This window comes from Sporothrix brasiliensis, assembly GCF_000820605.1.
Source record: "Sporothrix brasiliensis 5110 chromosome Unknown Cont20, whole genome shotgun sequence".
Taxonomy (NCBI): Eukaryota; Fungi; Ascomycota; class Sordariomycetes; order Ophiostomatales; family Ophiostomataceae; genus Sporothrix; species Sporothrix brasiliensis.
Window position 1 is genome coordinate 4,008,592 of NW_024467139.1, and position 24,170 is coordinate 4,032,761.

General features: G+C 55.4%; 7 protein-coding genes across 7 annotated transcripts; 3 read left to right on the plus strand and 4 right to left on the minus strand.

The window, feature by feature from the left end:
• Nucleotides 1-1,610: 1,610 nt before the first annotated feature.
• On the minus strand, nt 1,611-2,035 carry SPBR_09015 (uncharacterized protein; the record flags this gene model as incomplete). Its single annotated transcript, XM_040767141.1, has 3 exons — nt 1,611-1,685; nt 1,755-1,890; nt 1,974-2,035. The coding sequence occupies 3 exons, from the start codon at nt 2,033-2,035 to the stop codon at nt 1,611-1,613; spliced, it is 273 nt and encodes a 90-aa protein (XP_040617067.1).
• A 4,947-nt stretch (nt 2,036-6,982) lies between these two features.
• On the plus strand, nt 6,983-9,550 carry SPBR_06642 (IQ motif containing GTPase activating protein; the record flags this gene model as incomplete). Its single annotated transcript, XM_040764898.1, has 4 exons — nt 6,983-7,103; nt 7,221-7,354; nt 7,475-9,317; nt 9,390-9,550. The coding sequence occupies 4 exons, from the start codon at nt 6,983-6,985 to the stop codon at nt 9,548-9,550; spliced, it is 2,259 nt and encodes a 752-aa protein (XP_040617068.1).
• Nucleotides 9,551-11,058: 1,508 nt separating this feature from the next.
• Nucleotides 11,059-14,789, minus strand: SPBR_06426 (U3 small nucleolar RNA-associated protein 22; the record flags this gene model as incomplete). Its single annotated transcript, XM_040764682.1, has 2 exons — nt 11,059-14,472; nt 14,541-14,789. 2 exons carry the CDS (start codon nt 14,787-14,789, stop codon nt 11,059-11,061), a joined length of 3,663 nt encoding a protein of 1,220 aa, XP_040617069.1.
• A 450-nt stretch (nt 14,790-15,239) lies between these two features.
• Nucleotides 15,240-19,834, plus strand: SPBR_06359 (superkiller protein 3; the record flags this gene model as incomplete). Its single annotated transcript, XM_040764616.1, has 2 exons — nt 15,240-15,388; nt 15,448-19,834. The coding sequence occupies 2 exons, from the start codon at nt 15,240-15,242 to the stop codon at nt 19,832-19,834; spliced, it is 4,536 nt and encodes a 1,511-aa protein (XP_040617070.1).
• A 194-nt stretch (nt 19,835-20,028) lies between these two features.
• On the minus strand, nt 20,029-20,784 carry SPBR_07783 (RecQ-mediated genome instability protein 1; the record flags this gene model as incomplete). The annotated part of the gene is made up of 1 exon (XM_040766037.1): nt 20,029-20,784. One exon carries the CDS (start codon nt 20,782-20,784, stop codon nt 20,029-20,031), a length of 756 nt encoding a protein of 251 aa, XP_040617071.1.
• Nucleotides 20,785-21,217: 433 nt separating this feature from the next.
• SPBR_07558 (uncharacterized protein) lies at nt 21,218-22,264 on the plus strand (the record flags this gene model as incomplete). Its single annotated transcript, XM_040765812.1, has 2 exons — nt 21,218-21,766; nt 21,863-22,264. 2 exons carry the CDS (start codon nt 21,218-21,220, stop codon nt 22,262-22,264), a joined length of 951 nt encoding a protein of 316 aa, XP_040617072.1.
• A 194-nt stretch (nt 22,265-22,458) lies between these two features.
• SPBR_07479 (ngg1 interacting factor) lies at nt 22,459-23,580 on the minus strand (the record flags this gene model as incomplete). The annotated part of the gene is made up of 3 exons (XM_040765733.1): nt 22,459-23,234; nt 23,292-23,464; nt 23,531-23,580. 3 exons carry the CDS (start codon nt 23,578-23,580, stop codon nt 22,459-22,461), a joined length of 999 nt encoding a protein of 332 aa, XP_040617073.1.
• Between the last annotated feature and the right edge of the window lie 590 nt (nt 23,581-24,170).

Sequence of the window (24,170 nt, forward strand, 5' to 3'; positions counted from 1 at the left end):
GTGTCGTGCAACCTTTTCAGATGCAGGACGGTGGCACATGTACTGTAGGCCGTTCATCCGAGGGGTGAGAGGGGATCAAATTTCTACCTTCGATACCCATGGTTCGGCAGACTTTGTCTCATATTTTCTTTTTCTTCCATTTCCTTCATTTTCGTTCATTTTTCATATTCAATGTCGTTGCTTTCTGACCCCCACGATAACCGATGATGCTGCTCTTGCTGACTTTTCATCCACTTTCCTTTTTTTTTTTTTTTTTTTTTTTTTTTCGTTATCGGCAGACGGACTCCGGGAAGTGACTGTAACGATATTCCCATAAACTGCTAACCGTACCGTTGCTGTTCTTGCAGCAAGTGATATCCCACAGGTTGCATTGCACATGCATGTGAACCCATACAAACTTACATCCAACCTGTTTGGCCTTGCCAGCCGCCCGAGGGATACAGGGCACTGACGAGCGTACGAGCAAACCACCGTCGATGCAAGGCGCGCCAACATCACCAAACATCAGCCGACCCCTTTTATTTATTCTCAAAGTGCAACTTACGCCACAGGACGTTCGACGTACTAACTATTTCCTCTTTTACAACGTCTTTACACGTCGTCTCGTGCCTGTATCAAACGTCTTCCCCTCCTTGCGTGGACCCCTGGGCCGGTGGTGTTTCATGGTCATATGCCTGCAGTCCTGCAGTCCCGTAAAGCTAGCGGCAGTGCAACGCTGTTCCTAGGCAAAGAGGGGCGTAGTGCAACGGTGACGAAGGCAACACTAAGATCGAATAGACGAGAGTCACGACGGAGGGGAGGGAAGTGATGATCGAAACAAGCAGTTTCAAACTTCCCGCCTCGCCATCGGCTGGAACTCTCACGCATACATCGTAGTCGCTGTTGCAACGGCGACAGGGTCGTCCTCCCTTTGCTCTGTGTTCTGGACGCGGCAGTGCCTTTTCATCCGCTCCCGAGATGCCCGGTTCATCATTCTTCCCTTTCTTTTGGCGCATTCCTTTTCACGTTCTTCCCTTTACGTTATGTGGTCCCCTTTTCTTATTGCATATGTCAGTTGTGCCCCCTCGTCTCTCCCAATCTTTTATCGTCCAATGCCTCGCCTGGCACTCACAGATGTGATTTGTTCCGTCTTGTGATGCAGCGAAGATGGAGTCTTGTTCTCCTCTCGTTTGCTCCTCTTCGTTTTACCCACAACCGGTTCGTATCCTTGCTTTACTCTGTTCTGTCCTCCCGTTTACTGCGACGTCAGACGCAACTTCTAATGATGCCACCCTCACGGGTCTCCTCGCCATGTTTTTGCAGTGAGTGCTCTTGTCTCCAAACACGGGTGCTAATAATAGACAGGATGCGAGAAAACGGTATTCCTCATGTTTCGTTTTGCGCCGGGCATCGCAATTTGACGGCGTGCGGTGCGTGATGTGCGATCATCACCCAGTACCAAAATTGTTGATACAATATAATAATACGCCACGTCGCATATAAGTCTGTGCTCCGGTCGATGCCCTCAAGCACTTTCTTGGAAACATGCACGCTTGCTTAGCATCTTCAGCCCGTCGATACAAGTCCTGCAATCTCCTTCTCTAGCCGGTAATCTGCAAGACATTTTACACCTAAAGTGGACTGAGGAAGTCGTCGTGAAGAGTGCTCCATAATGGTTTGGTCGTCGACTTTGGTGGTACCTCAATCTGCAATGTATATGTTGTAGTTTTCAGCCTGCCTCTGCGGGCCCCCTCTCTTTCACAGCACACACGTACGCCCTCTTCGCCTTTTGAGCCGCTTCTCGCCTTGTTGATCCTCTTGTCTCGGATGATCAAGTTTGCAGAAACAGGACCACCACCAGCGCCCATAGAAAGAAACATTGCCCACACCATGTCAGTCGTGTCTGTAATCCTGCTTTGTCTACGAATTACCCAAACACGGCACCACGCATCACGACACAGCAGAGGGGCGAAGCTTACCTGTGAGATACATACCTCAATATGTGCGGCAGACCCAAAGCGAGGGTCGAGTCTCGTCTTCCGTCGTCTGCCGACATCTCGCTTGATGTGAGACCAGTGCCGCGCTCTCGCCCATTGTTGTCCTGCACCAAGCTGACCTCAGACCTGTGTTTCTCCTTCCCCGATTCTGCTTCTCTCGCTCCTGCCTGCCCCTTCGGCGTTGCTCTATCCTCGCCACGCTCCTTCCCTTCTGCATCCTCGATAGACTCTAGCCCCATTTCCCTCCTGCAAGTACTTTGACAAACGGGCTTCGCACCGTATCTTACTTGTCCGTTTTACGAACCAAGGATGTCCCTTCTCATTGCCCCCCAGAACCCCTTCGAGCGCTCCGATCGTCCCTTCCCCCAGTATTCTGGCCCGCCTTCTCAACTTTTCACTCTGCAGCCCCACCCTACCCTGCCAGCCAAGGTCACTTTACTCCGTACATTTGGCTGCCACCTACGGAGTACGACAAACTTCATTTATATTACATCACACGGGAGTACAGCAACACTGCGTGATATTACTCCATATTCTCTGTGGCTACTCTTTCCCACTGTACCCCACGTGCCCACGATTCCCATACAAAAGTCCTACTTCGCCTGGGCTTGTCCTGATCGCCTGCCTTTACTTATTGCCTAAGTCAACCGTGCAAAATACAAAATTGAGCGTCCCGAATAGAGACACCAACACGGCCCTGTCCGTGTTCCTGACAGACAGCCGTTGCTTGTCCTTTTCCGTCGGTGTACAGTATATATTCATCCTATGTGCCGACGATATGGCTCATCCCATACGGACATGTCGTCCTCACTCGTCCTGCGTCCTTTTGCGTCGCGGCTGCAAGAAGCGAAATCACATTGTCTCGCATACCAGGCAACGACATATCGTATTTGCCCTGAAACCCGAGACCCGGTGGAGTGCAGACTCGTCGAGTTTACCAATGGCGGCGATTTGAAAAGGTTCAGCATGAAGAAAACCAAAGAATGAATCAAAGTGGTGGGCCTTCGCTGCTCATATCAGACATAAACAATGACATCTCAGGTTCAGGCATTTGCATCACCAGCTCTGGCGCTGCGACGCATGCGCTAAAACGATCCAGTCCATCGCGACCCGTCACAAGCGCTGAAAGGTCAAAAAAGGCGACCTACTGCTCATTGTTGTTCCCAGCCGGCCATTAATCCTAGTTCTGAAATCATTCTGCGCCCTCTGTGTACCCTCCCGTCTTTTCTTTTTCCCTTTCCCCTCCTTTCCTCCCCCTCCAGGGTACCTCGTGCACTTGCATGTTCTCCACATGTATGCATGTAGCGCCCGGGCCCCTTTTTGCATCCCGGCTTTAATCTCGTCTTTCCATGCTCTGATCTTCTGACTTTGCCCATTTTGCTTTCTTTTCCTTTTTGTCATCTCTCTTTCAGAATGTCGTATCTTACTATCGTGGCCTTTCTTACGACTCATTCAGTCGCTCAGACGGTGTCTCCCCAATTCGTCTAATTCGGGTATTTTGTGAGAGATCCTAATTTTGATTCTGCATTGGATTTCGTAATATTGTATTCGACGGCAGTTTCCACTTATCCTTTTTGTTTTCATGCCATGTTCTTGCCTCGTAGAGAAACCCCTGTGGCGACTTCCCCAATTGAAAGACCTGCGCTAGTCTACCCCTGGGACTTTTGTACTTAGTACCTGGACTGACCTGATCGGGGGGGGGGGGGGGCACTTCCCCTGGCTACTGGTGACTAGTCCTCCCTTGTTCTTACCCTTACCATTCGCCGTGCGGCGTCACTGCGTGATGATGGCCCTAGCAACTGCGGGCACTTGCCTTTTCGCTCACGCGCACAATCGTGCCTTCTCAATATGCAAAAACTCTTGTGATGTCTGCACATCGCTCCTGCCCGGTATGCGAACGAAGTAGAATGCAAAGCAGACGCTTACTTTTCCTTTCTTTCTTTTTTTTTTTTTTTTTTTNTTTTTTTNTTTTTTTTTTTTTTTTTTTTTTTTTTTTTTTTTTTGGTAAACTCCTCTGAGCCAAGCAATCTGTGCTAGTCTGTCCTTCTCCCCTGTCTTTTCCTCCATCTCTGCCCCAACAAAACATCGTCATCGGCCCAACTTTGGCCTCGCTCTGGCCAAGGCTTGTTGGTCATTGTACATTTTGTGTCCTCTTTCTTTTGCTTCCCGGTTCATGTACGGAGCATTGTTGTCCACACCCTCTCGCGTCATGTCATTCCCGCAGCAGCCGCAATCAACCCGAGCCAACAGGCACATTGGCTCAGAAGCATAATTCAGCGTCTCAATCCCAAAACTTCATCGTCCGCAACCACCCAAACAAATAGTGCGCCCCTACGGCCGACGCTAGCGCACTGTCCTTTCTTGGATTCCCTCTGTGCTCATCTGACTGGCCGTGGACACAGCCCGGGCAACGTAAGATATCTTAACGACTCAACGCCGAACGCACGCACGCATCCATCAGGTCGGGCCACCCTCCAACTCGTGTTCATCTGAGCCCGTCCCTCCCTTCCCTGCCCTGTTGGTCCCAGGATATGCCCTGGCATCATCGGCAGACAGGCCTACCAACCGGAAGTTTTGCGTTCAGAATCCAGCAAAACCAGCGGCGATCAGCAGCACTGTACCACCACACAAAAGTAAGGACAGAGTCAGTTGGCCATCATCGTCTCTCATTTTCGCCGCCCCCTTGTGCCCCTTCTGAGACATGGGGGGAAGTATCCACTCCCTCTCTTCCACATGCGGACAAGAACACAGGAATCGCACCGTCGTATCTCTGCTGTTGGCCCGCTTGCTTTTGACTTTTGCAGTCGTCATTATGTCCCTATTTTCGCTGCAAGCTCATGTCAAAAGTCCGGACGCATGGATGGTACGATTAAAGTTAACCAGGGGCACCAATATGAACTAAACATCAGCAACTGCTTGAGACGAACCAACACAAATTCAACCCAACCAGGCAAGGACGGACAAGACATAAGACAAAGAACACGGAACAAGTGACAAAGAAGGACAATACAAGGAAAAACGACGGTCGACGAATCTCCCGTTGACGAACCCATTTTGTCCGTTCTGGGGTCCATGTTTCTCTTTTCCATCTGTGCCCAGCCACAGCACCAAACGACATCATCGAATCATCACCGAATCATCGTCGTACGGAGTAACAATACGGAGTACGGAGAAGCAATAACCAAAAGTTTTGTCTACCACGCCTCGCGGCGCAACGCCGTTGCCCACTCACTCCATCCGCTTGTGGACTTTACTGGCGCCGGCCTGTCTTGGCTACGCAGAAACTGCGCAGAATAGAGAACACTACGAACTAGTCCTATCACGGCGATGTTTTGCCATTACGAAAAGTGGCCAGCGGCTCCGGAATAAACTGGCTCAACTTCAACTTCGTTGATCTCCAGTCTTTTGCATTTGTTTTTGTGCACGGGACCTTCTCGACCGCCTTCTTTGGTGCGCTCGCCGTTCCCATCTTAGCTGGGCTCCAAGGTTCCCGTAAAACCAGACCAGGAAACCCGACCAGCAAACGACTAGCAACACGCGAACTAGCAAACGGCGCCGAAAAAGCAGGGAATTACAGAATACAGACAGTACAACACGAGGCAAGCCGGGTTGTCAAAAATAGGGGTAGCGGCGCCAGTTAAAAGAGAAGGAAAAAAACTTTTGAAAAATCCTAGAGAGCTGCAATTGCGAAAGCAGACGAGAATCCGAAATCGACAATCGAACATCGAAACGCAAATATGGAAACATCGTGCAAAGACGCCGAAGCAACCGGACGGACTCTGTGATATCTTCCAAATTGTCGCGCCGGCCCTGGTCAGCCAGGAACAGACGTCTGTTGCCCGCCCTTGCGTCGATGCAACCCCTAAAGCGGCAGCCTGCCTTTGCCCACTCACTCTCTGCGCGTGCCGACAGCCCCATTGCTCACGCTCGCCCACCTATTTCCATTTCAGTGTCTCCGCGCAACCTCCTCATAGGCGCAAATCAACCTCTTCCCCAATCCGACCCACCGCAGTCAACCCACACACACCCGTCTTCCGTTTTCGTTTCACTCCTGGCAGTCTCGCCTTGTGCCGTCATTCGCCCTCACTGGCCAAACACGATATCGCACTGAAACCGTTCCTGAACCCCGGCCAAAATCCCCTCTCTGGCTCTGTTGCATCCAAAAGACACACCACAGAACCGTGGACTGCACCTCCCGCATGCACAGTCTCTCGTACACACCCACTCTTACCCACCCCCTCTTGTCCTGTCCTTGCTCCAGTGGTTTCTCTCCTTTCCCGTTTCTCTCTTGGACTCCACTCACGCGCGCATCTTCTTTTTCCTCCCTCCCTCCTCCTTATCTGTCTACCGTCCCCCGGCTTCACTTTGCCTCTGCAAGTTTCTCCTCTTCGAGCCCTCGTTCACAACTTCGACCGTTGCTCTCGTTTGCTTTTTTTTTTTTCCAGTTCCTCTCTTTGCTCCCATCTTCGCGTTGAGGTCTCTCGACAACAAATTTTGCGCCTTTTCATTTTTCAAAACCCACACTCGCCGGGTTTCAAATCCCTTGCAAACATTGCCGCCCATTCTCGTCGCATGCTCATTTCGCTTCTCGACCAAAAACCTTTTCCCTCTCGCTTGCCCGCCTCTCAATTTTGACTTGACGACGGCTTCGACTTTCGCACATTGGTTACCGTTCAGCAATTTCATGCGACGCTGACATATAACATCGTCTTATCCCCACGACGCGACCAGTTTGAATCTAGAGCACGCGCTCTTTCCAACTCCGAAAAAGGGGGCAAGCCTTGCTGGCCGCCCGCTTGCACTCGTCCAGTCTTTTGATCTCGACCGGCCTCTTGATCTGTTGGTTTCTCGTCACTTCCTCGATTAAGTCTCCCAATCGTGCGCCCGGCCCGTGTCGTTACGATCTGCTGCCTGCACGGGGAACAATGTCGGTCATGTTGCATACACCTTCGCGAGCCTCGACTGCCTCATCGTCTTCGTTGCAACACATATCCCGACAAAACACCATGTCGTCCTACGATGGCACGCGGTCTGCCCGCCAATCCAAGCGGATTTCCATGTCCGCGCTGTACATGTCCATGTCCGCGCAAGAAACCGACTTGGAAATCGAGGATGAGCTGGCCAAAGGTGCGTATCCCCTCAGTATTGAGGCGCATGCTCTGCTTTCCGTTACATGCCCGTTCCTTCGTTGTAACCATTCCCTGCACAATAGCTAACGCGTTTTGTCTCTTTTCTCCTTTGCAGCCCAGAAAGTGCTCCGCGAGCTCAAAGCCAAGATCTCGTCGCAGTCGAAACAGAACTTCGTTTTGGAAAAAGATGTGCGGTATCTCGATTCGAGAATCGCCCTCTTGATTCAGAACCGCATGGCCCTGGAAGAGGTATGTGTAAAAGGCGTGAAACTAAGCAGTCTGGTGGCATGCTAATTCGGCACATGGTGCTGGACTGCGCTCATTACAATATGCTATTCCAGCTACGTTTACTAATTTTCATCTTCCTAGCAAAACGAAGTTGCGAGCCGCCTTGAAGATGCCAACGAGCTGCAAGTCGGCGCGTTCCCCAACGACGACAAGACCCAAAAATACGGCAACTTGATGTTTATGCTGCAGTCCGAGCCGCGTCACATTGCCCACCTTTGCCGTCTCGTATCCATGTCCGAAATCGACTCCCTCCTGCAGACCGTCATGTTCACAATCTACGGTAACCAGTACGAAAGCCGTGAAGAGCATTTGCTCTTGACCATGTTCCAGTCTGTGCTTACCTACCAATTCGACAACACGCCGGAATACTCGTCGCTGCTACGCGCCAACACTCCCGTCTCGCGCATGATGACGACCTACACGAGACGTGGTCCCGGCCAAAGTTTCCTCAAGGCCGTCCTCGCCGACCGCATTAACAGCCTGATCGAGCTGCACGACCTCGATCTTGAGATCAACCCCCTCAAGGTCTATGAGCGCATGGTCGAGCAGATTGAGGAGGACACCGGTAGCCTGCCTGCCTCGCTTCCGAAGGGCATCACGGCTGAGCAAGCGGCCGAGAACCCACAGGTCCAGGCTATCATTGAGCCGCGTCTGACGATGCTCAGCGAGATTGCCAACGGCTTCCTGACCACGATTATCGACGGTCTTGAAGACGCGCCCTATGGTATCCGCTGGATCTGCAAGCAGATTCGAAGCCTGACCAAGCGCAAATACCCGGACGCCAACGACCAGGTCATTTGTACGCTGATCGGTGGCTTTTTCTTCTTGCGCTTTATCAACCCGGCCATTGTGACGCCCAAGTCGTACATGCTTATCGAAGGCACCCCGGCCGACCGCCCGCGCCGCACCCTGACGTTGATCGCCAAGATGCTGCAGAATCTGGCCAACAAGCCCTCATACGCCAAGGAGCCCTACATGGCCAAACTACAACCATTCATCCAGCAAAACAAGGACCGCGTCAACAAGTTTATGCTCGATCTATGCGAGGTGCAGGACTTTTATGAGAGCCTCGAGATGGACAACTACGTTGCTCTGTCGAAGAAGGACCTCGAGCTTTCCATTACCCTTAACGAAATCTACGCCATGCACGCGCTTCTTGAGAAGCACCAGAATGAGCTCTACAAGGACAACAACTCTCATCTTGCCATCATGATGAACGAGCTCGGCGACGCACCCGCCCAGCTGCCCCGCAAGGAGAACCGTGTCATCAACCTTCCGCTCTTTAGTCGCTGGGAGGCTGCGCTCGATGATCTAACCTCCGCACTGGACATTACACAGGAAGAAGTCTTCTTCATGGAGGCCAAGTCCATTTTTGTACAAATCATGCGGTCCATCCCCAGCACCTCGTCCGTCGCTCGTCGCCCGTTGCGCTTGGAGAGAATTGCGGACGCTGCCGCCACCTCCAAGAACGACGTTGTCATGGTCCGAAAAGGCATCCGCGCCATGGAGCTCCTGAGCCAGCTGCAGGAGATGAAGGTCACCGACAAGTCCGATGGCTTTGCTCTGCTGCGCGACGAAGTCGAGCAGGAGTTGCAGCATCTTGGTTCGCTCAAGGAGGGTGTTCTTGCCGAGACCCAAAAGCTTTCCGAGGTCTTCTCCACCATTACTGGCCATAACACCTATCTCAACGGCCAGCTGGAGACATACAAGAGCTATCTACACAACGTGCGCAGCCAGAGCGAAGGCACGCGTCGTAAACCGCAGAAGCAACAGGTGCTGGGTCCCTACAAATTCACACACCAGCAGCTCGAGAAGGAGGGTGTCATTCAGAAGAGCAACGTTCCCGACAATCGGAGAGCGAACATTTATTTCAACTTTACGAGCCCGCTCCCCGGTACATTTGTGATTTCTCTGCACTACAAGGGTTTGTTTCCTCCCATTTTATTCGAATCTTTTATACTTCGTGCCTCCGATTTTCAACGCTAACAGTTTATAGGACGCACACGTGGTCTCTTGGAGCTTGATCTGAAGCTCGACGATCTGTTGGAGATGCAAAAGGATAACCTGGATGAGCTGGACTTGGAGTATGTCCAGTTCAACGTGCCAAAGGTCCTGGCTCTCCTCAACAAGCGTTTCGCGAGAAAGAAGGGCTGGTAAAAGATGCGAGCATGGTCTCTCTTTGCAGCAACAACACTTCCCATTACTTCCTTTCTTCTCTCTATATCCGATACACGATCGTCGACGGCCGCAACTATATGACTCCCTCCCAGTGTTCCTCCTTTATTCCATTTCCTTTTGACGTTATGATACCACTTTCCGAAAGCACGTGTCCTTCACTTTCTATGTTCGTCAACGGGGCGATTCGTTACTGGCCTCTCAGCTCTTGCTTTTCTCACTCTGTACTACCCATGCACGTACCATTTTTGTGTTTTTGATTTCTTTTGTCCGACTGCAATGCCTTCTTTGTCATTTATGCCTCTCCTTTGGCTGTTCTTTTGATTACCCTGCTGCTTTAGCTACCTGTTGGTTTTATTTCACACTCTTTGCTTTTTAACATGTACCGCTCAGCTTCTTGCTTGTCGTGCTACTCGACGATTGGAGACAACGATATCCTCAGGGGAGTGGGGGAGGATTTCAAAAGGGGGGACTGGACCCTATTATAAGTACTTATTATTTTCTAGCGCGTGCGTTGCAAGTGGAGGACGGTTTTTGTTTGGCCTATCTTTTCGGCCATTTATTGTTCGACCCCCCGTCTATTTATTTACTTTGTTTCCTTAGTCACTATTCCTTCATTCGTTCTAATCACCATTTTCAGAGCTCTCCAGCCTCGTTTACGCCCTACACTTTTCTGTTCAGCTGATCTTATTACCTTATTTTTTTTCTTTGTTCACTCATCTCATACTCTGCCAATTCCGTTTTCATGTAAAAGCTCATTTTAATTTTTTCATTTTTTGTCGTTCGGAAGGACATGTAGCGTCTCCTTTTTGCGTGCTTTGCGACGTAAGTCTATGTTGATTGCAATAATAGAACAGCAGAACAGCGTGCTTACATTGGATCACTTGCGCAGATCGGCTGGCCCGGCAGCAAAACGACAAAAATCTATGTATTTGTCTATTTTTTGCCCTTCATAATATATCCTAAGCTTGGTTGTTTTCTCAGTATTGTTATTTACATTCCCTTCCATGTACGACAGTACTGGTTTTCAAGTGTCTCTTGTGATTTATTTTATATCTATAACATAATTCACGTACTTTTGTTTGTTACTGTCACGATGCAGCTATAACAGTGAATGAGATTGTAGATCATGTGAAATGAGTCGGCATATGCAGTGTGACTGGGTGAAGTTAGACATCTTCATGGATCTAATATTGAAGGAGAGAAATGTTTTAAAACAAAACGTTTATTTAGTACGTCTTGTAGTGTTCATGCATAAAATGGGAAATGGTAGTTACAAAAACAAATTTAAAATGTGTATTATTTACGAAAAAAATAAAAAATAAAATAAAAAATTAAGGGACAAAGCGGCTTGTTGCAAATAATGGAAACCCGTTCTCCAGAATTATAAAGTAGTTCAACTTCAAATATGAATGAAATCATACGACATTCGCTATGCTAACAATTTTGTTCTAAACCTATTATATGCTAGTAAAATGTATAGTCTACACCTATTTCTCCACGACCTCAATACGGTCAATTAGCGAGCCGCCAATGCGTGCAATTTCAGCTAGGATGCCTTCACGGTTGACTTCGATGAGGGGCTCGGCGGCAGCGACATCGTCGTTCTTGGCTTTGCTCCTCTTATTTGCGGCAACCACGGGACGGAACGAGCATGGCACGTTGATGCGGAAGGACCGCGGGTGCACCTGCGGGTTCCATAGAGCGGCGACAATGTGGTCGCTGTCATTGTCCTCGTCCCGAGGAGCGCCATAGAAGAAGACAATAGGACCGACACCACCGCCGCCTGCGCTTGCACCTCCACCGTAGACGTGGTCCAGCTGGTCCAGCAAGAGCTGGACCGGGTGGGCAGGCAAGACATGAAGATCGCGTCCGGTGCGGGCGTCCAGGTTCTTGTAAATGGATCGGCGCGGCTTAGAAGACGCGCTGCCACTGTTGCTGCCGTCCTCAGCAATGTCGCCCTTGACGAGGCGCTTGATGATGCGCGGCGACAAGTGGATGAGGATGTCAAAGTCACCGAGCGACGGCTGGAAGAGCAGAGCAGGATCGAGGTGGGCGCGACTCCCTGAGACGGTGGGCGACGACGACACGTCCGTCTCCTTGACCAGACGACAGGCGGCACGCGCTAGACAGGTCATGCGCGAGGCTACCACCTTGGACGGCTGCGGTCGGCTCTGGCCGCCGCTGTTGTCGGTGGTGAAGGCCGTGCCGCTGCTGTCGTGTGTGGTCGAGACAAAAAGAACGGTGTGGTTCATGTTCGGGTCGATCTTGCGCCAGGCCTCGAGACGCGTGCGTGGGTCGCCGGCCTTGGCGGCGGCGGCAACCTCTTCCTCCTCGGGCAGCATCGGTGCCATGCCCGACGTATCGACCATGAGCGGCTCGGTGCGCCAGTCCCAGCGCGCGAGGAATTGCAGTACACGCAGTAGGCCCGGAGCCGCACTCGCGGGCGTCTGCCAGGGATACGGCCGCAAGAACACGTGCAGCACGACGAGCTCGACAAACTCCTCGGACACGTGCGACGTCAGTTTGTGGGCGCTGAACCAGCGCTTCACGAGGCGGATCGTGGGCGACAGCGCCGGGAAGCGCGTGCAGTACGTTGCAATGATCTGCGTGTGCAGCGGCAGCGTACTGAATGTGCGGCGCACGGCGGCCAGCAGGCTGGCGCTGGCGGTGCGCGTGTGCTGGTCGAGTGTTTTGTCGTGGGTCTGGCGCGACAGAATGGCCTCTTCGAGGTCGCTGTGGATGCGCAGGCGGAACGCAGCACTGTCTCGGTAGACAATGTCAAGGTAGGCCAGGTTGGCGAAGCTCGTGTTACGGGTGCCGGCCTGCTCGTCGTTCTCGAGGCCGACAAAGGTCTCGAGGGAGTTGCTGTCGCCCCTTGCGGCCATGGCGGCCTCGAGCGACTCGCCAATGCGCAGGAGGAATGCCATCTTGGCGCGCTGGATGGCGGCCAGGTTGTCAGGCCACTTGCCGGACGCCTCGAAGAATAGGGCGACCTCCATCGGGTGCAGGACGGCCTTGGGCGATTGCACAGCAGGTGGTGAAATGGTAGCGGACCGCAGGGCCGGGTCGATGGCCGAGACCTGGCGCACATGCAGTGGCAGGTCCTCGAGAGCACGGATGTCGGCCTCGAGAGTCGCAAAGGCCTCGCGCGCAAGCGCGAACGCGGCAGCGTCGACGACGGGTGTAATGGGCACAAGCGCCGAGAAGCTGCTCGCGGCATCGCTGCCGGCCACAACCTCAATATCTCCTTCCACTATGAGGCCCAGACGCTGACCAAGGATGTAACGCGTAATTTCCTCGCACAGACCGGCCGGCGATTGGCCGGCCGTCCACACAAGCGTCTCGAGAATGCTGCCGTCCTTGAAGCGACGCAGCTCCGCGCGCTCGCCCCAGAACTCGCGGAACTTCTTGGCCTCTTTCTTGTCCTCGGCGGGCGGGCCATGATCGATGTGGCGGGCCATGTTGGCAGCATCGAACGAGATGCAGAGAAGGACGTAGATTGGTGGCGTACCCTTGGACGAGGGTTCGGGGAGCGTTGCATCGACCGACCAGGCCGAAGACGACGGAAGCTGGATGTGGATCAGTTGTGCACGGTCGCCCAGGGCGCGCTTCATCGTCTGGAAGACGCTGTCGCCAAAGTCCCAGACGGCACCGCGGCGGCTGAGGTGGGCGGCCGCCTCGCTGTGTGCGGCAGAGGATGCCGAGGTCGGAAGGCGGACGCGCACCACCATGTCGAAAGCCTCGAGGGGAATGTCAGCACGGGCGATGAACGTCGGCGTGAACTGATCAATGACAGAGTCGTCTTTGAGCAGATCGTGCGTGCGCTTAGCGTGCTGGCGCAGTAGACCCGCCGACCACGCGCTCATCTTGTAGGCGATGTTCAGCTGGCGACTGCCGGCATCGAACAGGACGGGTGTACCCTCCTTGATCGAATCAACATCGGTCACTTGGCCGCCGAGCACACGAGGCTTTGTGCGGAAGTCAGTGGAGGCCAGGAACTGGACAACAGCCTTGAAGATCTGCGTGCTGCTGAGTGAGGGCGAGAGGATCGAGGCGGCCTTCCTGGCGGACGCTCCCGAGCCGGACGAGGTGCGCTTCTGGCTGCTGGTCTGCAACAGCAGCGCGACAACTGTTGCAAACTCAAAGGCACCAAAACCACCGCGGGCCATGGAACTGCCAAAGCCGCGCTGCTGCAGCCACACGCGGCCAAGGAGACACGCATCGACAAAGGCCGAGCAGGACTTCTGAGCCTGATGCAGCAGTTTGAGGTACGGCAGGTAGGCAGACTCGGCCTTGAGGGTGGTGTTGTAGAACGGCGTCGGCGGCAAGGTCTTTGACTCGCTCGATTCGGTAGTGGAGGTCGTCATCGTCTCGGATGTGCCGGCGTCAGGCCGGAGGCAGTTCTTGCTGGCCAAGAGCTTCGTGGACGGGAACAAGCCACCAGGGCAGCAAGGCACAATGCGGATCTTGCACTCAAGAGTCGAGTTCCGGCCCGTCTTTGTCGCGCTCGGAGCCGTCGCCTTGGGCGTGAGAACCAAAATCGGCAGCAGCGGGTTGTCGCCGAGGTAGGCAAAGGACGCATCAGCTATCGCGTCGGAGAGGGCGGCCGACTTGGCGATGGCCTTGGCGACGTGTGCCAGATAGTAAGCGCGCTTGTAGAAGTACCGCAGGTTGAGGTAGTCCTTGTCTTGGAAGAGCGTCTTGGGCATCTCGACAATCATGTCGACGGCAACGTCGCGCTGCGAGCGGACCATCGTCTTGAGCACGTAACTGCCGACGACGTTGCAGTGTGCTGGCGGCTCCATGGAGAGCTTGAGCAGCGAGTCTTCGGCAGGGCGGGGTGTCGGGTAGGGAATCTTGATTGCGTTCTTTTTCTCAAAGGACACGGAGGCTTTCGAGATCTGTTTGGGGACAAAATCAGAATTTAACGGTTTCAAGCGTTGGGAGGAAAGGACGCTGTAGAACCCACCAGCATCGGCCCGTGAGTGTCGACCGACTCGACGGCCGTCTTGACATTGCGCAACAGCTCCTCCGCATTGGGCAGCATCTTTCCGTAGTCGACACGGCTTTGCTGCAATAGCTCAGCCGTTTCGAGGATAAATGTGCTTGGCCGGAAGAGGCCGGCCGACGCGGCGGCGGCATCAAAGGGCAGCGCCCCGTAGGGCTCGCCGGCACCCGAGTGGTCGGTCTTGCGCCGCTTGGCCGGATTGGCATCCATATTTTGGATTGTGGGTTGGGCTGGCCACTGTCGGGTGAGGGTCGTGATGGCTGCTGGTTGATCGTTGGCAATATTGACCCGTTGGTGATGATTTCTTAGTAGCGCCGGAGCTGCCCATAGCGACTACCCTAAAGAAAAAAAAAAAAAAGCAAAAACAGGCGGCGATAAGAAATAAGCTTATCGTGATAAGAACGATAAGGACGGATGATTGTTATCACACTCCGGCGGGGGAGGCCGACTTGGACGCCTGAAGCTTCAGCGCATTTAGGGAGCTGCATCCCGCTAAATCAACGCCAAACAGGCGCAGCGCCATCGGCCAGCAACAATCTGCATCGAGCCGAGCTCCAGCTTGGGACGCACCTTGTTTGTTTATTTGCCCCCCCTTTTCCCGTCTCAAGCGGCTTTCTTCAAAGCAGTCACCGCCCCGTCTGGAATGCTCGTGGGAGAGACATGGCCGGGCCGAAAAAACCCGCCATCGCGGCGTCGGGTGCCAAGACACAGCTCAAGGCCATCGGCGAGCTCTTGAAGCAGCAAAACTATGACGACGCAGCACAACAGGCCCGCGATGTGCTCGAGAGCGACCCAAAGAGCTACCAGGCGTAAGTTTACGCGGGGCACGTCAAATATCATCTAGGACCACGCACTAACGCCTCCCCAGACTCATCTTCCTGGGCTTCGCCCTGGACAAGGCCGGCAAGCTCGATGAGGCCGTGCCCGTGTACGAAGAAGCCACACATGTGAAGCCGGCTGATCCACAGGGCTGGCAGGGCTTGATCCAGGTGTACGAGAAGCAAGGCGCTGCGGCCATCCCAAAATACAAAGAGGCAGCCCTCCAGCTGTCGCTCATCTTCCGCGATGCGGAGGACTTATTTAAATGCCAAGGCGTTGTCGACAAGTTTGTCGGATTTGCGCGCAGCAAGGGCGACAGCAAGCAGATCGTCTCTGCACTGGGCATTATCCTGCCCGACTCGCCCATCTACCCGACGCTTGTGGGCCGTGTGCCCGGCCCTGCGGCCACCTACGAAACCATTGCCAAGCTTGTCGAGACCGACGAGACAAGGCGGATCAACACACTGATTGGCGAGCGGCGTACACGCATAGGCGCGAGACTGGTGGATGTCACAGCCGAAGTAAAGAGTGAGGTGTTTTCCACGAGCCCGCTGACGCACATCTACAGCGAGCTGATCAACTGGACGCGTGACGACGACTTGCGGCACGAGTACGAAGAGAAGCTGCTGGCGTACCGTGTGGACCGGCTGTCTGCGTTCTCGGGCGACGCCAAGGTGGCCGAGAGGGATGAGGTTATCAAGTTTGCCAAGGGAATGGTGATTATCAAACAACCGTTCCAGCTGGCTTGGGACATAGCAGTCGATTGGGAGGACCCAGCAGAGATTCGCGACTGGGACGCGGCATTATTGTGGGAGTACCGGACGTTGTTCCCAGAATCGGGGCTGGGGAAGGCGCTCTCAGGATTTCTGACGAGCGACCTGTCTCCTTTTGGCGAGCCACCGGTCGATCCGAAGCAGGAAGAAGCAGAGAGGAAGAAAACAACAAAGGAACGCGTAGCAGGCGAAGAAGAGGAACAAGATGTGCCCGAGGATGAGGTGAGCGACGAGGCCGACCAAAATGGAAAGGTCGGACAGGAGGGAGAGAAGAGGAAACGCATGCCCAGGAGAAAGATTGTGCCTCTGCCGACGGCCGACGAGGAGCGCCTTGCATTATTGCAAGAGGGCGTGGCCGAATCCAAGGCGTTCTTGGCGTCCCGGATGCTCAGCGCGTGGTACCAGAACGCCGAGGAGCACGAAGACAACATCGAGCTGGTGCGCAAGACCCTGAAGCGCCTGGAGGTCCGCAAGAACAGTACAGGCATGACCTTCCAGCACACCAAGGATGCCCTGGACGTGTCGCTGGCTACGTCGCTTATTTATCACCAGTTGCCGCACAACCACCCCGAGGCAAAGCGGCTATTTGAAAACGTTCTTGCGCACAACGACAAGGCGCAGCTGGCTCTGATCGGAATGGGCTTCATCTGCGAGGAGGAGATGGACTACGACGCGGCTGCCACCTATTTGGAGCGCGCTCTGGCCCTCGACAAGACCGACCTGCGCGTGCGCAGTGAAGCGGCCTGGGTGCATACGCTCAAGGGAAACTACGGCCACGCCAGGGGCGAGCTGGAGGCTTGCATCCCGCTTCTGACGCAGCAAGTGCAGAGCAAGGTCGTGCGCATTGCGCAGCCAGCACAGAAGCTGCTTGCACTGACACAGTACCGCTTGGGAGTCTGTGTGTGGAACCTGGACACGTCGCGCCCGGCACGCAAGGACCGTAATGGAGCGTACACGCTGTTCCTCAGTGCGCTCAAGAACGACCTGACCCTGGCGCCGGGATACACGAGTCTGGGCGTCTTCTACGCCGACTACGGGAAGGACCGCAAACGCGCATTCAAGTGCTTCATGAAGGCTATCGAGCTGTCGGACGGCGAGCTCGAAGCGGGCCGGCGGCTGGTGCAGTCATTTGCGGATAAGCGCGACTGGGAGAGCATTGAGCTCGTGGCTCAACGTGTCGTGGACTCTGGCTTGGCGACACCGCCGTGGGGCTCAAAGAAGCCATCGCACAGCTGGCCGTACGCGGCACTCGGCACGGCGCAGCTGCACCAAAAAGAATACAACAAGGCCATGATGTCGTTCCGCATTGCCACGCGCCTGTCGCAAACAGACTACCATTCGTTTATTGCGCTGGCCGAGACGTATTTGCGGGCCCGCATGCACTACTCGGCCATCCGGGCGATCGAACAAGCGGGGCGAATCGAGGCCGAAGGTGGCCTCGACGAGTCGTACGAGCGGTGGTTCACGGACTACCTGCTGGCCAACATTTACCGCGGTGTTGGCGAACACGACAAGGCAATAGCGCTATACGAGTCGATTCTGGAGGCGCGGCCCAACGAAGAAGGCGTCCTGATCGCGCTGATGCACGCCATGGTGGAGAGTGCCGAGAGCTGTATCAAGACGGGACTGTTTGGCGAGGCCGTCAGCAAGGCGACAGACACGCTGTCGTTTGCCGGAAAGGTGCCCGTCGAGACAGCGGAGAGGACGTATGGCTTCTGGACGGCTGTGGCGAGCGCGTGCAGCGTCTTTTCAACGGTCCAGGGCAAAGCGACGGCGTTCCCTGCAGCCCAAGCGGCGTCTTTAGTGATGCTTGGATCCGGTAGGGATGCGGAGCACACGGCTTACAAGTTGCTGCAGGAGACCGACCGTGTCGGCACGGCGGTGATATTGGCGTACGAGACGTTCTCGGACAATGAACGGATCGGTGTGGACCTCACACGCTGCCTGCATACGACCATTTTGGCATACAAACGTGCGTTGGATGTCACACCGGCCAATGACAACAGAATGCGCGCAGTGGCGCACTACAACTTGGGCTGGGCCGAGTACCGGGCACACACCTGCCTGCCCGAGGACCTCCGCAGCAGTCTCAACGGCTACCTGCGCGCGGCGATCCGGTGCTTCAAGCGGGCGATTGAGCTCGAGGCGGGCAACCGCAAGTTCTGGAATGCGCTGGGCGTGGCGACGAGCGCCGTGCACGCACCGGTGGCGCAGCATGCGTTTGCACGGAGTCTATACCTCGGCCGCGGTCGCGCGTCGGTCTGGACTAATCTGGGCACGCTGGCGCTGCTGCACGACGATGCTGAGCTGGCCAACCATGCCTTTGCCGAAGGCCAGTCGACGGATCCTGACCACGGGCTCAGCTGGCTGGGACAGGGCTATGTGGCGTTGCAGTTTGGCGAGGGAGCCGAGGCGCGGAGCCTGTTTTTGCACGCCATGGATTTGTCGGACGCATCGTCGCTGGCTGCGCGGGAGCAGTATGCCATCTCGCTGTTTGACCACCTCGTGGACGAGGACACCCTCAACGACAAGGAGAAGGCGGCTAAGACGTCGACGACTGACCTCGCACGGCCGCTGATTGGTCTCGAGCAGGTGCGCCGGCTGCAGCCCCAGCAGCTGCCGTATGCACACCTCTTTGCGCTGTACCGCGAACGAATCCACGACAAGACAAACACGTCGACGCTCCTCGAGGAGATCTGCGCGGCGCTCGAAGCCGACTTTGAGGCGACGCAGTCGGTCGAGTCGCTCAACCGTGTGGCCGTGGCCAAGGCCGATCTGGCGCGCGCATTTGTTGCCATGGGAAACTACGAGGCCGCAATAGAGTGCAGCTCGATGGCCGTGCAGCTCGTGGACGACAGCGATGGCAACAGTGTCGAGGGCGAGTTGCCGGCGGCGGCGCGTAAAAAGGTGCGGCTATCGGCAAACTTGGCGGCGGGCCTTGCACGCTTTTTCAGGCAAGACTTTGAAGGCGCTCTGGCCGACTTTGAAGCCATTTTTGCCGAGGACGCCGCCAGCGGCGGAGACGAAGCGGCCCGCAACCCAGACGTTGTCTGTCTGTTGGCACAGGTGCTGTGGGCCTCGGGCCGTGAAGACGCTCGCCAGCGCGCGCAGGACGAGCTATTTGCAGTCATCGAGACACACCCGGACCACGTACACGCGATTTTGTTGCTGGGTGTTGTGGCCTTGCTGAATGGCGACGTCGAGAGCGCCGATGCTGTCGTGGCTGAGTTGGCAGGTCTGGAGGAGGGCAAGTCACAAGCAATCGTCACCGTTGCCGACCAGGGGCGCATTAGCCAGGTGATGCACGCGCTGGCCAACCCGGGGCGCGAGACCGATGCGGCAAGCCGACGAGCCACGTGCTGCCAGGCGCAGCGTGACATTATGCTGCACCCCCATCTGCCGCGGGGCTGGATAAACCTGGCTGAAGAAGCCGAAGAGGCAGATGTCGACGAGACGGCCGCGGACGACGCGGACGAAGATTTTGCGAGCGACATGGCCTTGCGGCTAACGCTGAACCTGTTGCCACCGCGGGGCACGCTGGGTGCGGAAGATCTGGCCAAAGCCTGTGTGGGCACGCGGCGGCCAGCAGATGCACAGGTGGCCATCTTTGCGGCGCCCTGGCTGCAAGATGGCTGGCAGGCCCTGGCAGAGGCCATCTCATGAGAGAAGGGCGGCAATAAACAGTGGAAAAAGGAAGCAGAAACAGAAAGCACCATAAAACTTGTAAAATAGGATATAGTCATATCGGTTGGCGCGTCTGGAAACAAAGTAAATAGAGCATGGTCTATAATCAGGTATCATCAGATTCATATATTCGTCCGTTGTCCGTCGTCTATCGTCCACGTTCTCCTACCACTTCATTCTGCGTGTGCTGCTTCTCGCAGCCGTGCCAGGCGACCCTCCAACCACGTCTTGTGCATCGACTCGACCTGGCCGCCGAGAAACTTGACACTGGTTGGCTCGAGAAGCAATGTGCCGCGTGCTACCGCTGTGCCCGCTTTAATGAGCAGCTTCTCGCCCATGCGTAGTCGGCTAACGCTTATGCGGTAGATGCGTGTCAGCTCGAGAGCATAGAGCGTGTTGCCGGCGGCGTCTTGGAGGACCAGCCGATGCGTCGACGAGGCGTCACTAGGTCCGCTGGATGCAGCAGTTGCGGGCCGTCCTGGACCTGATCGACTGCTCTCGGCCCCCGTGTCGTCATCGCCCTCGCCATCCCCACCGTCGGTGGGCAGGCGGATAATTTCGCGCCCTCGTTTCTGCTCGCCGCGTTCAATGGCTTCAAGTGCTTGGACTTGCTGCCAGCGGCTTTGTGAGAGATTCTCGAGATCGACTACCTGCACGACAATGTCGTTTGCGAGACGCGTCTCTTGCACCGATGCCGCCGATGCCGCCAAGAGGTCACGAGGGAAGACGGCAGGCCTTGATTCATTGTCAAACAGCCCAGACGCCGTCAAGTCGGTTGCCAGAAGGCGCGTTTTGGTGGCCGCAACGAGAGTGGACAGCGACCGCTGCTGAGCCGGTTGTTGGGTTATGATTGACTGCAGCCATGCTTGAGAGGGTTCCGGCAGCTGCTCTGCGGCGAGGGCAGAGCGTATTTTCAGAGCCTGATTCATTGTGCATTGTTATTTTCTTGTTTAGTTTGTGGTTTGGGAATGAAGCAAAAGATACATGAGACCTGCGAATTGAAAATAGACGGCGCCCGATGCGGAAGCAACGCCAAAATGACACCAAGTCACCTGAGACCCCTGGAACTGGGAGCTGGGCACGCTAAGGCGGACGGAACAGGGGGCTGTTGTAGCGCACTTGCCTCAGCCCCGAGAACTTTGGCTAGGAAAGAGCGAGGAGTCTAGGGTTGTCCATAGCTCCTTCTCAGGACAGTGTTGATATCCGCTACGTAGCTTTGCACATACCAGCAACATCAACTGAATCCCACGCACTCAACAAAATCCACCGGCTTAACACGCCGACACGACACCCACAAACGACGAGCTGGTCTCTCGTTTATCCTTCTCCTATTCCGCCAGCCTACCTTATCACCCATCCGCAATGTCGACCATAGCCTCACCGCGCGAGCCGCCGATGCGGCGCATGCCTTCCTCCTCGCAGACGCCGACGTCTAGCAACCGCCCAAGTCTCGAGACGAGCCGGTCTTTATCAAGCTCACCAAGTAGGAACCCAGCTGGTGCAGCATATGGAGGTGCAGGGGGGCCAGCAGCCGGTGGCACCGCCCAGGGAAGTGCATCACGACGGAACCGCGCGGCCTTGCGCGAGTACTACAACCTGAAGAAGACGGCCGGCGCTGGGGGCAGCACTCCTGTCCTCGAAGTGACAGAAGCGTTTGACGGGAACGGCAGCACCGACGCACTGCATGCCGGCATCCTCTCAAACTCGGAAGTACCACCATCAGAGATGGACGCACCCAGCTTTGATCCCGAGGCATTCGTGCAAAAGACGCTTCAAGGGAGCGGCCTCGAGGACCTGCTGCGCGTCTACACGCGCGTACTTACCGAGACGCGGGCCCTCGATGCTGAAAAGAAGAGTTTGGTGTATGACAACTACAGCCGGTTGATCACAGCGACCGAGACGATTCGAAAGGTGGGTGCCACATGCGCAGGTTCATGGGAGGAACGCATATGATACGCCTCGCGCACTGACAACAGGCAACGCTGACAACACTGATGACATAAATAGATGCGCGCTACGATGGACCCCTTGAACCCCATGGCGTCGACGCTCGATCCTGCCATTGCCCACATCTACAATCAGGCCAAGACCTTGCGCGATGCCATGCGCGCGGCTGTGCCCGCCCCCGACAGCGAGGCGACACAGGCGACGGCCGCGGTCCGTGCACGAAATCAGAAGCTGGCGGCGACAGTCCTCCAGACACCCGAGCGGTTGCGGCACCTCGTGCAGGCCGGCCGTACAGAAGAAGCCGAGAAGGCCTGGGAGCGGCCACGGCAGCTGCTCGAGGCGTGGCGCGAACAGGGCGTGGGCGGTGACGACGTTGTCGCGTGTTTGGCAGACGGCGCCGCCGCATTACGTGGCGAGCCGAGTCCTGCGGGATGGAGTGTGCAGCCAGCGAGTGAGATATAGACACGTCAGTATGGCGCCGGACATAGTATAATAGTGTGTGGTTGCATTGTGATGTTCTCTCTGTCCCAGGGCGTTACTAGCGAAACCGAAGGATGGTCTGGTTTTAAATTAATACACATTGTGTCTTTTTTTGTCTTTATGTTTCTTTCTCGTCGTGTCTTGTTTAATTTGTCGTATATTTCCACGCTACCCCCTCATACGGTGAATGCCTCCGGTCGGTCGCTGGTACGCTGAGTCGGTGGGTTGTCTAGGTCCCAGATCTCAAACGGATCCCGGTCACGCTCGCTCACTAGTACTACCGCATCCTTGAAGTCTGTGTACTGCGTGATCTGCTTCATCAGCTCACCCTGCAGCCGCGCTGACAGGAACTTCCGCTCCGAGTTACTATGCAACAAACACACCACCCACACACCGCGTGTTGTCGCGTACAGCGCGTCGTGGTGGCTCACCTCGCCCGTGATCAGCATGCTGAACTTGTTGATCTGGTCACGGAAAATGTCGAACCCAGACCCCGCGCACACGCCCACACTGTGAATGTCGTCCAGGTCTGTCAGCGACGCCGACTTGGCCTGCTGTATCCGCGGCCGTGCAACCAGCACATGGCTCATTGACAGCCCCAGCTCGCGCACCGCCCGTCTGATGACCTCAGCCGCAGGTAGCGTATGGTTGAACTGAATGCGCCGGCCGTAGCCCACGTCAAGCGGTTTGCCCTCGCGGTCTAGGGCCAAGTACGACGGCGGCATCCGATCGCGCACGCTCTTGATCACCGTCGTCGACGGCGTGGTTGCGCCGAGCGACTTGGCCACCGTGCTCACCGTGTCGGCCAGCCAGTCGTTTATGCCGAAATGGCCCGCATCCAGCGCCGTATGTGGGCTGTAGACGGCAATGTTGTTTTGCATGAGCTTGAGCAGCGACGCCTGCTGTGGGTCCTGGAGAGTGATGGACTTGAGGCCACGGAAGATGATGGGGTCTAGACGCAGTTAGGAACTTGACAACCAATGTGAACGAAGGAAAGAAACAAACGTACGGTATGCCACAATCACCGTCACATTGTAGGCAATGGCCTCCTCCACAACGTCCGGCGTTAGGTCGTTGGTCAACAGCACGCGCTGGCTTTCGGTCGCGCTTGTTGGCTGCCGGGAATTTTCCAGGAGCAGGCCAACATTGTCCCACGTCCGGTCGGCAAGCTCTTCGGGGAAGCTGTTTGGAGTGGGCATGATTAATATATTGCCCTGCTCAAAGACTAAGCCAAAGGTAAACACTCACAGGCGCCGCATCTCATGCACAACAACATGGGTGAACGGATGAGACGCCATGGTGCTGTTGTTGTTCTGGATGACTGATGGGGAAGTCCCAGACGGAGGCGGAGTGAGAGTGCAGTACGGAGCAGAGGGGATACGAGTGCCACGATGCGGCCCTGATTGCCGTTGGGTGGTAACGAGCCGTAAGGACGAAGACGATGCGGTTGAGAACAGTCGACCACGAGGGCAAGCGAGGACGCGGAGTTGCAGGGCCAGCACGCGGGACTGAATCGAAACAGTGGCTCTGACTGATGAAAACATTCGTGCCAGTATAAGACAAAAGTAGCAGCGCTGCTTTGCCTGTTGTATAGCCGCCACGGTAGGATCTCAATGTTTGCTGTTTTTTCTCTTCTGGACGAAGCAAGCTGGACCACCGAGTCAAGCTTTGCTGGTAATAGAGCTTGCACAGTGTTGTTACCCCACATTGAGCTTAGGGCGCACAGTATACGACCGCCAAGCTGTTTCGACCTTTATGGCGTAATAGCGCATGCGACAGCGTTGACAAATAGAGAGGCATGCCCTGGAACAGCTATGAGAAATCCCGACTGAATTGCTGCACCGAAGCAACAGTACGCAGGCCCGCGCAAGTTGGCCTCCTTTAGTAA